This window comes from Rutilus rutilus, assembly GCF_951802725.1.
Source record: "Rutilus rutilus genome assembly, chromosome: 14".
NCBI classification, from domain to species: Eukaryota; Metazoa; Chordata; class Actinopteri; order Cypriniformes; family Leuciscidae; genus Rutilus; species Rutilus rutilus.
In genome coordinates, this window is record NC_140219.1 from 31273908 (window position 1) to 31287812 (window position 13905).

The 13905-nt window shown below is 39.8% G+C and overlaps 1 protein-coding gene across 2 annotated transcripts in view; it reads right to left on the reverse strand.

Annotated features, from left to right (window-relative positions):
* Positions 1 to 13905, reverse strand: part of abcb7 (ATP-binding cassette, sub-family B (MDR/TAP), member 7) — a 52159-nt gene that overhangs the window by 8853 nt on the left and 29401 nt on the right. For both annotated transcript variants that reach the window (XM_084429948.1, XM_084429947.1), the window contains exons 9-14: positions 11724 to 11898; positions 10555 to 10712; positions 9788 to 9951; positions 7812 to 7941; positions 5246 to 5417; positions 5024 to 5127 (exon numbers count right to left, since the gene is read on the reverse strand). In XM_084429948.1, coding sequence (XP_084286074.1) covers positions 5024 to 5127; positions 5246 to 5417; positions 7812 to 7941; positions 9788 to 9951; positions 10555 to 10712; positions 11724 to 11898 — 903 coding nt within the window. The remainder of the gene's footprint in view (positions 1 to 5023; positions 5128 to 5245; positions 5418 to 7811; positions 7942 to 9787; positions 9952 to 10554; positions 10713 to 11723; positions 11899 to 13905) is intronic.

The window sequence follows — 13905 nt, forward strand, 5'->3', positions numbered from 1 at the left end:
AGAAAGAAAAAATATGTTAGGGTGGGGGTTAGGGGATGATTGATGATACACATTCGGTTCCGGATTCACAAAAAGAACTTAAGAAATATCTTAAGATAAATTCTAAGAAGTGCAATTCTTGAGAAATTCTTACGTTCTCAAATATTTTCTCTAAAACATCTTCATTTTGTTCTTAAGAAAATGAATGGCTTATTGGCTTTGGTGTTATTTGATTGAAAGGTGGGTATTGCCGAAGACTTCCCGAATGAAAAACCCCTTTTTTGCACCACCTGCAGATTACCATAGATATCATAAACTCAGACTATTTTTGTCCGACTAGCTTAATGGGATTTAATCACTCAGCGCTGAGATTTTAATGCACCATGACAAGTTAAAATGAAAAGGGCCAGTGTCAAAATGCCGAGGTCTTTCCCATTAATTTGCGCTCTGTCTTTATTGCGCTCTTTCTACAGTGAACGCGTCCTGTATCGGTGTGTGCTGCCTCGCTAGTTCTGGCCAGAGGGAACACATCATGTATACGCGTTCCCTCTATGATCGATCTGTGCCCTTTGTCCACACTCCTGATACTAGTAATATGCATTCTGTGCAGCTTGTATTATGTTGTAATGCTTAATCTTTAAAACAACCCAACAAAGTCATTAATCATCTCACCTTTGGGGATTTGAGACCGGTTGGAGGTTATCCTAACTTTAAGAAGTTATTTACGATTATTTTTTAAGAGCATTCTGTTCAGGAATATGAATACTCCGTAAATGTTGTCTTAAGAATGTTCTTATCTTCTTTCTTAAGAAAAGTTTTTGTGAATACAAAATATTCTTATCTTTTTTTTCTTAAATTAGAAAGTAGCAGTTAAGAAGAATTTCTTTCTAAAGAGTGTTTCGTGAATCCGGCCCCTGATTCCTTTCTCAACTGTTTACGTTCACTTAAAGGGGTGGTAAAATGCCCTTTTCACAAGATGTAAAATATATCTATGATGTCCCCAGAATGTGTGTGTGAAGTTTTAGCGCAAAATACCCCACAGATATTTTTATATAGCAAGTTAAAGTTGTCACTTTTTGAGGGTTTGCAAAAACGCACCATTTTGTGCCTGGCCCTTTAAATGCAAATGAGCTGCTGCAGAGGGCGGGGTTTCAAGTGTGTTAGCAGCTGCTATTACCTCACGCAGACACACTAAAATGACAGAAACTGTTCTGCCTTTAATGTTAAAACGGAGTCAGACAAAGATGGAGAGACTCAAGAAGAAGTGACAACATGTAGAATATGCAACAGGACGTCTCTGAATGGTTAGTTGATGAATTTATGTTGCTGATGTTAAGTTAACTATCTTCAATTAAGATATTCTGTCATGATAAATCTATAAATCGCTCGTATAGGAACTGTTGTGAGATGCACACAGAGGGACTTTCTATTGCATGTGAAAAGATGGATGCTAAAGTTTGAGCTGACTCACAAATGTACTCTTATACAACAACTTTTCCTATTCTCAACATGGACTGCGTGTTCCCGGGGGTGGGGTTTATGTAAATTCTAGGGTTAGTGATGTCACTAACCCGGGAGGAATGTCGTGTAGTGCCAACCAGCCGTTTGTTGTAGTCCTTTTCTTTAAAAGCAAATATCTTCCTTTGCTTTGAACTTTGAGTGTTGTAACTTTGCAGATGTTGTTTATGCTCAAACAGCAACATTTCACACTAGCTAAAGTTAGAAAAGTGAAATCATAATCAACCACCCCTTTAACTTTTTGCCAAAACGCTGGCAGGGAAAGAGTTGTAAGCCACCGCCAGCATTTTTGATCATTTTCACAAAAATGTCAGGGTCCCCAGAATATTTTGTTGTACGAATATCTGAAAATGCAATATATCAAAAGAAAGAACAGTCTCTGCTTTAAAAAAAAAAAAAAAAAAAACCTTTTATTCTAGCTTCATGCATAATCATCAACACTTGAATGTGGGTAAATTTCATAAAACAAATAGCAAAAAGCTGAAAAAACACATTTTTTGTCAAGAGACTACATCTGGATGGGATTCAGAACAATGACCAAAACACAGATGGAGTAGATCGAGTCCATCAACACCCCCAAAGCTTCACGGTCCTACAGCTCGTCAGTAACATTAGGCAATTTTGATTTATCTGCTGTTTAATGTTGATGATCATGTTATTTTACATCTAATTCTGCTTAGTGCTTACGTGTGCTATCGCTTGTTTCTGCTTCTTCGCATGTGTTTAGATCAGGAGATTCAATGCTCTTTCAGAAGATGTGTAATAGCGCCCCCTACCGTATAACAGTGAAAACACGGAAATTTCACACAGCTTGTGCAACTGTGTTTTCGTACATGTTATTAAGGAATAGGGGTGCAGTGTTTCCCCGACAATGTATTAAGCAGCGGCGCAGCGCCGCCGCTGGATTTTCAGCGCCGCTGCAAAATCTTCACATGATCAATAATATCACGACATTCACTTACACACGTTGCCATAAAAGGAGCCGTTCACATGCACATATCTCAAATGTGGGCGCGTGGCAAGCGCGCTCATTATAGAAGCGACGCGGCGCGCACGTTTTCAGCATGGACAGATCAAAAGGTTTTCAGGCGCGCCTCAGTTCATGGTTGGCATAGCAACGACAGACGCCACGGGAGAGCGAGCAAGCGCTTGTGCAAAGGAGAAAGCGGTACGAACTTTTCTCCGTTGAAGTCTATGGGGTCGCTGTGTCCATTTTTTGACTGTCTAGACTCTATGGAAAATATGCCGTCCCGCCCCTCCGTGTTCGGCGATACGGTTTCATTCTCGCGCAGCTTGTTTGAGTAACTTTACGTGCGAGTCTTTTCCGCTCCGTGTTTGCGCCGCGCTCTCGGTTCCGAGTGTGTGTGAGTGTGTGTCGGCGCACTGCGCTCTCTGCTCAATGTTCAATGTTCCGCTCCGTGTTTGCGATGCGCGTTCTGCTCTGTGGTTAACGGCCCAAACGCTCCAATCATGTACCGATCACGCACTGGAAAAGCAAAGTCCCGCTCAAATAACGTGAAATTTCTCAGTAGTATGCATGGTAAAATTACCTGCTCTGATCCCATACTCTGGTAATAATAGCTTTGTATGACTATACTTTATTTTGACAATTAGTCAAAAAATAAATCTGTTAAATCTGAGTATGTTGCATAGAACTGAATGAAGAATAATATATTGATGTTTTATATTTTAATATAGGGCTATTTTCTGTCCAATTTGTGTGGACATTTTTCTTTTTTCCCCATTTTTTGTGTGTTTGATTTAATTAGTGATTCTACATTTAAATATTGATGATTACAAGTTTGGAGGAAATGCAATTAATTGCGATTAATCACAGCAAATTGTGCGATTAATTAGTTAGTTTTTTTTTTTATCGATTCCCAGCCGTAATATATATATTTTTTTTTTATACATAGTGCCCCTTTCTTACATTTGAGCCTCAAAATGTATGTCTCAAAATGTCAAGTTCTATCCACAAAACTTGCCAGAAGTCATGGTTTAAGGGGTTATTAAAAAAAAAAAAAAATCTTAAATCTTCCCCCGCGAGCGGCTTGGTAACAACCTCCGGCACGTGACAGCACCGCTGCTGGAAAAATTTATAGGGGAAACACTGGGGTGTAAAAAATTTTCGTTTCTACGATGCATCGCGATGCAGACGAGGACGATTCGGTATCGGTTAGGGCTTCACGATTTGGGGAAAATGTCATATTGCGATAATTGAGGTCAATATTGCGATTGCGATATGCGATATAATAAACAAATGGTTTCATGAGTCAACTTGCTTGGTTCTCAAGGAAAATAAATGCACACACAGATTAGTGATAATCTGCCTAAAGAAAAAAGTTCTTTAGTCAAGAGCAGTGAGTGTTTTTCTCTGTTCCCTTTGTTCTTTGATTAACTTTAGCGACAGATATAATTAGTGGCTACTGTGTACTGTCCCTTTAAGACCAGCCGCTGCTGACAGAGACGCGGATCTCACGCGCCTCATTCTCTCACGAGTCACAACTCTTCACGTTCATCATAAGACCGCTCTTATGTTATGAAGATACTCGACAAAAAGACATTTTGGCATAATTGTGTGTGTTATTGTTCGTTCAAGCTCGAAAGAGAACTATATTCTGGCATGCTGTTTTGTGCGCACGCATGATATTAGCGCGAGTCTTTCTGTGTGTCACAGTCAGGACATTCTTTTTTGTCTTATCGCGCATGAATGGTTTAAAAGCATTTGCATGAATAAGAGCGGGATCATGTAACACTAGCCAAAGGATGCCAAAAATTAACAGATGCTGCGTTAATTGCGTTAACAGCGCTAAATTGTTTATTTAATATAAAATCGCAGCATTTTGCGTCATATAATCATGTAGGCTTGACATCGCGATATGATTAATCGTGCAGCACTAGTATCGGTTCAGTAATAGACCATAACTGATTATAATGTACTGACGCTTTTCTGACGTCATTTGTCGAGGTAGCATACAATGGCAGAGGGAGATGAGAAGCGAGTGCGAGAATATTAAAAATGCTCCAACTACTTTAAAAGCCGACATCTGGCCACATTTCGGCTTTTATGAACAACCTGGTAAGCACGACCTGCAGAAGACGCGCTGTGTGCGCTGTGTCACGCACAAATAGAATATGCAGGAGGTAATACCACTAACTTGATAAATGGTAACAATACACAGATTAATGAGCGCTGCTTTTAAATGGACATTTCTTTAAAACAAAATTAATTTGACAGATTTTCCTTTTCTTAATGGCATAAACAAGCTTTACTCCCTTGAAACTTAAACTGTCTGGAATGTCACTGTTTCTGTCAATGCGACTTCCCGAACAGGCGAGCACACACACGTGCGCACATCACTTTTGACGTAAAATGTAAAATTGAGGATGCAGTGCATCGCGATATCGAACTGAACTGAATCGATGACATGATAATCGTAATCGAACCGAACCGTGAGACCAGTGTCGGTTCACACCCCTATTAAGGAATCTACTATTTAATTGATAAAGAGTTCAAAGCTCTTACCTCTTCAGTGATAGAGTCTAGAGAAGATGTGGCCTCGTCGTACAGCAGGATGGGAGGGTTCTTGAGGATCGCCCGTGCGATGGCCACACGCTGCTTTTCTCCACCTGTCACAACACAACATGCACCAGATCACTCAAGAAGAAACTAACCCTGGTCCTCTAAACCCAAGGTGCTCGTCTCTCTTTTCGGAAACACTCCTGAGACAAAGAATGAGGTGTGTACCTGAGAGCTTCAGGCCTCGTTCTCCGACCTGCGTCTCGTATCCGTGAGGCATTTTGAGAATGGCGTCGTGGATTCCTGCAAGTCTGGCCACCCGGTACACGTCCTCCGCTGTGGCGTTGATGTTCCCATACAGCAGATTGTAAAATATGGTATTGTGGAAAAGCACAGCATCCTGAAATTATATTTACATTTGATTTCTCAGTAGATGCTTTTAAAACCAACATGGCATACAAATAAGTTTCATGAATTTTTTTATTTTTCCACAGCCTCAAATTAAGTCTGATTATGGTTCCCATGGCACCTTACTTAGAAAAAAGAAACTAGTTTCTAATAGAGATTTCTTTTTTTTTTAAAGAAGAAAAAAAGACAACTTTCGCTGTTACATTTGTTTTTTAAGGAGGTGATAATCTGATAGCTCTTAAGCTGTTTACACTTCCAGTAATGCCTAGTAATGTTTGAGATGTTACTCCGTGGTGTAGACTAGAGCTGCACGATTAATCTTTTAAAGATCCCGATCCAAAGACCCACGCAATCTTATTCCTAAATGACAACGATTCGCCCGTCTTTTAAACCTTTGACAAGTCAAATCATAGCGAACATTCAAATCTGCGTTCACTGAACCTGAGAAAGCAGTTGTCATGCATGAAACTTCAAGGAACACTCCACCGTTTTTTTAAATAGGGCTTATTCACTTTCTTTCCTACTTTTATATAGGTGGGCAAATGCATTTTTGTCTCAGTGCATGCATTGTTTTAGTTTGACAGGGTCGGCTCTAGCTTAGCTTAGCATAATGAATGGAATCCTTTGTTGCCAGCTAGCATGTCCTGAGTAAAAGTGATATACATTTTTTTTTAAAACACCTAATTACTTCTTGTGGCCTGCGTATTCACAAGAAGTACAAATAGTGATGCAGATTAACACTAGGCGATTTCCTAGGCAGATATTGACTTATATATTAAGGACTATATTAGGGGGAAGCACAGGCGAAGCACTGCTACTTGGGCGTGATATCTCTGCACCCAAGTAGCAGTGCTTCGCCATTGCTTCCCCCTAATATAGTCCCAAGTCAATATCTGCATAGGAAATCGCCTAGTGTTAATCTACATCACTATTTGTACTTGTTGTGAATACGCAGGCCACAAGAAGTAATTAGGTGTTTTTTTTTTTTTTTTTATATCACTTTTACTTAGGACATGCTAGCTGGCAACAAAGGATTCCATTCATTATGCTAAGCTAAGCTAGAGCCGACCCTGTCAAACTAAAACAATGCATGCACTGAGACAAAAATGCATTTGCCCACCTATATAAATGTAGGAAAGAAGGTGAATAATCCCTATTTAAAAAAACGGTGGAGTGTTCCTTTCACAAACAGTCTTTCCAACAACTCAGAATCAGTATTTCCGCGTTACAAATGTTCAAATTATATCAGAAGTTTATAGTTCGGATATAAACACTGATTTATGTCTACAGTAGCGATCAAAATAGAGCACATCACCTTTTGAAAGTTAATAGACGCATCAAATGAATAAGATTGTATCAATTACATCGTTATGCCAAAAGCTGGCGACAAGTGACTTACATTTATTTGTCTTTGAATCATTAATTCAAGAGATTAATTTAAAGGCGCCGATTCATCCATTCATTAGATGAAACAAGTGAAGGATTTATGAGCAAGTCATTGAATTATTCATTCAAACCGATTTCTTTTTTAAACATCTTAACTGAAGCAATTAACATTATGTCAGAACCTCTAGTACATTACATGTTTTTTTCTGTTTAGTTGTCTGTTGAATCTTGTGAGAATCATGATCTCTATTTGAAACCAAAAAAAATTGTGATTCTCAGTTCATCCAGAATCGTGCAGCTCTACTGTAGACAGCGAATCAGCTTTCTTGCCGCTAAAAACAAACATTTTGGAGAGAAAAGACTAAGTTCAACTAAAAACTGAAAACTTTATGCGTCTTGGTCACTCATTTACAAAACAACGCAAACTTTTGAAATCAGGCTTCAAAGCCATTATCGACTTTAGTCGCTCTTGCGGAACCTTGTGAACGGTGATCGTTTTGACAACGTTGTCGTCTGTAAACGAAAAAAAAGCAAGGAAAAAAACCCCCCAATGTTTTTAGTACATAGTCGTCTAAACACCCTAAATATAAATGGAATCGATACATAAAATGCTTAATATTAAATGTGAATGAGAAACAGCGAGTGCTCTTTGCCATCGCAGCTGTTTATCTGCAGTGAAAGCACAAGTCTCTCTGGGTTCACGAAAGCATTCAGTCGGCATGCCAAATACCCCCGTATGTACACAGAGACAAATCACGAACTATAGGAAAGTTGCTGACCGCTACAGGATATTGTGACGGATCATGTACGCTTCAATGACTTCACTCCATATTGGTTGACGTTGCCGAGTCGCTCTTCATTTGCATAAAGTTAAACACATCTCAACTTTGCCACATCGTTGGACACGCCTGTATCCTGTCGGCGGAAATCTTCAGCTCTCCATTAAAACGACTGGGATCGTGTGGCTTTATCGCTGGCGGTGTGAACGGCGAACCCTCACCTGCGGTATGACCCCCACAGCTTTCCTCAAGCTCTCCAGACCAACATCACGAATGTTCTGGCCTGCGATGTAGATGTTGCCCTGCTGTGGCTCGTAGAAACGAAAGAGCAATCGGACGATTGTGCTCTTCCTGGAAAAAATTGAAAACATTCTTAAAGCACGTTCTCAACCGTGACCAACATAAAGACACTTTGCACGAACTGCGTACAAAATAGGACTTTTCAATTGTTCTGTTGTTTAAACAAAGGGTCAGCAAAGTTTCTATCAGCTATTGGCATAGAGTTTTAAATGCATTACATTTTTAACAACTTAAAATATAAAAAAACTGTGAAAATGCATCGTAGTCTGTGAAAACTGTCCGTTTCAAACTTCTGTTCATCCCTGAACAGAGAAGAGCTCTGCCGGGAGTATACAGTACATCTGAGCTTTAAAAGTTGGTTGGCCTCATTTGCTTTGGTAACAGGGTTAAGCTCGAACAAATGGGTGTCTACAGATATGAACAAGTTAAATTTAAGACTTTTTAAGACCTTTTTAATGCCACTTTCAATGAAATTTAAGACCAAACCTGTGATGGAAATACACATTATATTACATGCGTATATATTAGGGGTGTAACGGTTCACAAAATTCACGGTTCAGTTCGATACGATACACTTGTGTCATGGTTCGGTTCGGTACGTTTTTGATACAGCATAAAGAAATAAATGCCAGAGAAATTTCCTTGATTTAAATTTTTTATTCTTTTTTATATTAAAACTAACATCATAAAGTATGATCTTTTTTTTACTTTGAGCAATTCTATAGCTATAATTGACTCTTCTTAGGAGCATATAAAACAAAACAGCTCCTTGGAAAAAATGAAATGTCATATTGTAGTAGTTATAAACAAAGGTTTATTTTAGTTCAGATTAACATTTGAGGGCAGCAATTGTATTCATAATGTCAAAATAAAACCGACGTAATGTTACTTGAAGGCATTATAGCCTACTATTCCTGCCAAACTTATATGGTTGCAGTTAGTGTTTCTACAGTAAATCCATGGTGAATGTTGCTGATCTTTTGACACTGATAGTTCATTCATGGCACAATGTTTCTTCCAGGTTTCCACGTCAGCGCTGTTTGATCCGTTAATAACGGAGAAATATGAATGCTTCTCACTAGATCTCGCAGCGATGTTATTACTTCTGTCAGTTCTGTGGCGAATTCAAACGTTTAATTTACTGTATCTCTTATTAGCGCTGTGTAGTAACAGTGTCGCATGATCACGATCGGCTCACGCTGCACTGGTCCAAACTGATAAACGGTCCTTCAACCACACAATAACGAGCAGTTTAGTTCCGCTTGCATTTTACGTTTGCCATTTGATGTTGGGCAATGTTGTGGTCGCGCCGGCGTCTCTTTACATTATGAGCGCGCTTGCCACGCGCCTACATTTAAAATAACGAAACAGCGTTACCAGAAAAAGCCTACATTATCATTATCAATAGCTGTTTATGTAATAAAATCTGAATCATTCTCGCGATTCGATGCTTCACTGGTTATTTGACGGACATTAGGTCCGTCAGACTGGAGAAATTTTAGCGGTAACGTGACCAGAAATATTTAAGACCTATCGAATCTGAATTTAAGACATTTTAATACTTTTTAAGGCCTTTTATTAGGAAAACTTTATTTAAGACATTTTAAGACTTTTTAAGGACCCGCGGCCACCCTGAACTGTGTGTAAAGCAAATGGTATGAGATTATATACTTGACTTCCTGCCATGCTTTAAAAAGCGTTGAAATTATGAAATATCAATCATATCAGTTTTAAACGGCAATAAATCAAACTTATCTAATAGTTCTCATAACTCTTGCCTTTATTGTTGTATTTCTAAGAAATAGGGCTCCAATTTGTACCCTATTGTGCCAAGATCAGAAGTTCAGTGAAAGCTAAAGGTAATATAATGCAAGTAAACCTTCCCTGGAGCACTTACCCAGATCCACTGCCACCAACAATGGCCACCTTTTTCCCTGCAGGGACTTCAAAGGAAACCCCGTCAAGCACCTTTTGTCCCTCCAAGTACTCAAAATACACATCCTCAAACCTGATGGTGGCTTCCTGGGGAGCAACGAGCAGCGGCGGGGCCATTTCTTTCTCCTTCAGGACACAGAGGTTAAAAAAACAGAAAGAACACACATTTAGCAGTTGAAAGTGTACATTTTGAGGCTTGAAACAGGAGTTTCTTGTCAAACGGGTTTCGACGACAATCGATTGTAATGGCGTCGTCTAAAACAATAGAACTCGGCACATTTACTCTAATTCTACACACAGATGCGTTAGAGACATCAAATTAGGGTCTCGCAATAATGGCTTGATGGGCAGTGCTGTCATGCGGTGAAAACCATTACTGATCGCGGCGAACAATCAGACAGATTTTATACACGGTAATTACAGGCTGCATTCGAAATTAGCCAAACGAAGAATGAGATTCATCAACCTCCCCCCACTAACGCTATGAAAGACAGGAAACACTCAAAATGTTTTCAAAATCAAAACAAATACTAGGACGAACGACATGCTTTAGAGCTTCGATCTGTAATATTCGAATATAAAAGAAAGCCCTTGTCGTGGTATTTTAAAAAGCTCTGACATTTTAGAGCGGCTAGAGCGAATAATACAGCACCATTCACAGGGTATTCCTTTCACATTAAAATAACCCAGTAAAGCGGCGAAGCAGGCCGCAGTGAAGGCCTAGCACACCTTTATTTTCGTGTCCACGTTGAGCAGCGTGAAGAGCGTGTTCATGTCGATGAGGGCCTGTCTGGTCTCTCGGTACACGGTGCCCAGGAAGTTGAGTGGCAGCGAGAGCTGGAAGAGGAGCCCGTTCACCATCACTAGATCTCCCACAGTCATGGTCCCTACAGCAAGAAAGAAGCCAGAGTACCGATTACACCCTGTTTACACACACACTTTCACACCTGCTTTAATAGAGTGTGTGTGCACTGACGTCACTTTCCCGACGGAAATGAGTGGCAGAAGAGCTGCTGTGTGACTGCGTTTAACAGGGGAAACTGCGAAAACTAAAGGTTGGACTCGATATAAGTGTTCCTTACAACTTACCAAAGATCCAGCGATCCATGGATACTGACATGCATCCAGGAATCGTGTTTCCTGACATTTATATGTGCCTGGTTTCAACACCGGGGAAATACATAAAGCAAATTTGCCTGTGAACGCTTTATATAAATATAATATTTGTAGGTCGAAATCCATGTGATCACTTATATCAATGTTATATATATCATCATATCGTCCAGCCCTAAAACTTGCACTTGTTTTTTGTCAGTGTTTATTTAAAAACATCCAATTATGCAGAATATACGATGGTAAATTTTTAATTGAGTTGTCAATACAATATATAGTGCATGATTTTAACACTAAATTGAGCATATTGACACAAAATGATAACTGCAAATCCACGTTTCTCGGTCTGGATCCAGTTGTTTCTGTGAATTGCAGCGATCCCATTCGCTTCTCTGTTCTGAAGCTTTCGGCAATCTGTAAAAATATACCTCAGATTTCTTGTAAAATCTAGTTGTACAGTCAATCTCAAAGCTCTTTCCCGTTTTAAATGTGTTTTTTGTCGGCATTTACGCTGAAAACCAATGCTGCCGCTCAGTCTTTTTGCCACTCAGCGCGTGTAACCGCAGTCACTCCGGCCGACGGTGACGTCACATGCATTCCCTCTATTGGTTGGATTGGGAACATTCAGCTCTTATTTTATCATTGTACAACCGCATGTTGATGAAGCACTACAAAAAAAGCTATCCGGTTCTAGAAGTTGAACCCATTAAGGTAAAAGACTTCAGTACAGCCCTAAAGCTGTTTTGTGTATCTAGTGATGGAAATGTGACATCACTGATTTTCACCTGCCATTATGCCTTTGCTTGCCAGCACCATGATCGCGGTGAGGCCGACGGTGAAGATGGCGCTCTGACCGAAGTTCAGCAAGGCCAGAGTAGAGGTCGTCTTCAGAGAGGACGACTCGTACACCTTCAGGAAACCATCATACCGCTCAGACTCGTACTTCTCATTGTTGAAATACTGAAAGAGAGAGAGAGAAACAGAAAAAGACCTTGGGAAAAGAGCACAAAGAACTACTAAAGCTACTAAAGAAAGGTCATGACAATGACCCGTTTGAACACGAGTCAAATAAAACGCATTCTGTAAGAGCAAATCCGTCATTTTGAATTTTACTTTATATTGTATAACTAACTGGAATCACATTCAATGAATAAAAATGCAGTGGTGACATCGAATGGTAATAGCCATGGCATTTATCATGCTAATATAGTATGATTACATACATATACTGACATTTTCATGCCAAGGTACTACAAGAAACATGAGATAATCATTATTGTTATTCAACAAAACCAATAAACCCTTTTAAGCGTCATCATCTAAGCAGTTCTCAGGCCTCTGGGATGTGAACTGAAGCGTGTAACAGCACCCATGCCACATGCTGCTGACGCCTCAATCACATATCCAGATGTCATTAAAGCTACAATTGCATCTCTCCAAATATCAGCAGCTGAGTAAACCACAGGCTAATGCCTTCGCAGGCTCGGAGATGAGGCCGAGTGGCTCAAACATCTGACTCTTCAGCGGGGAGAGTGACGGAGTGCAGACAGATGCAGAGAGAGTGTGGCTCTGAAATACAAGTGCGCCACAATTAATTAGCTCTGAAATGTGGTGAACGGAGGAGTGACGATAAACAGCGACTGTTGTTTATGTGGAGGACAGAGACAGGATTATGAAGAGCACCAGAGCAAACAAGATAAAAAAAACTGAGCACTGCTTTTCTCCTCCAACACATTAATATACAGGCACACATTTGGCCTAGCGATAAAGCTTATAGAGGTCGACCGATTCATTGATTGCTGTTATCGGTAAACATTATACCGATAGTTTTTCCGGGTTGTGTCCATTACTGTGCGCTGTCATTATACAGTACGAGAGCGGCCTCTAGAGGCACCATCACAGACGCCTCGTGGAGTTTGTTTTGACACGCGAGACTGTATGCTGCACACTTCAGTTTAGATGCGGATTTAAAACAGACAAATCAAACCGTGTGTATACAGACCGCCACAGTACATGCTTTCATATGATTATAAAGTAATTCATTTGTTGACTGGATGTTGCATTAGTAGAGAAAGAACAGCAGTATGTTTCAATCGAGGCTGAGGGGACGCTAACATTAGTACCTCGAGCAGTTAAACAGTGGGATCTGTTTGCATTAGTTTATATCCAGCTGGTCATTTTAATGCATTCCTTTGCAAGCAAAGTTGCATATTTAAAGCTAATTGACATGTTCAAAAGCTGACAGAAACAAACGAATTGGAAATGCATCTGATTTCAGGTCTTTTTTTTTTTGTTAAATCGTCACCGTAATACATATTTTGACTAGATAATCATCAAGTGTTCTAACACAGAAGCAAATAAAGTGTGAAAGTATGCATACAATATACATGTGTCTATTTTCAACGCTATGGCCTTTGTGTAGATATTTAAAGACGATCTTTAAAGGGATACTCCACTTTTTTTTTGGAAATAGGCTCATTTTACAACTCCCCCAGAGTTATAGAGTTGAGTTTTACCGTTTTCGAATCCATTTAGCCGAACTCCGGGTCTGGCGGTACCACTTTTAGCATAGCTTAGCATAGATCATTGAATCGGACAGGACCATTAGCATCTCTCTCAAAAAAATGACCAAAGAGTTTCGATATTTTTCCTATTTAAAACTTGACTCTTCTGTAGTTACATCGTGTACTAAGACCGACGGAAAATGTAAAGTTGTGATTTTCTAGGCTGATATGGCTAGGAACTATACTCTCATTCCTGCGTAATAATCAAGAAACTTTGCTGCCGTACCGTGAGTGCAGCAGGCGTAATGATATGACACAGCGCCTGAAAATAGTCCCCAGCTCGGTAACTTCCAACATGACCGGGACTAAGTTTGTCTAACCTATTAGACCTATTTTCAGGCGCTTCGTCATATCATTACGCCTGCTGGACTCATGGTACGGCAGCAAAGTTTCTTGATTATTA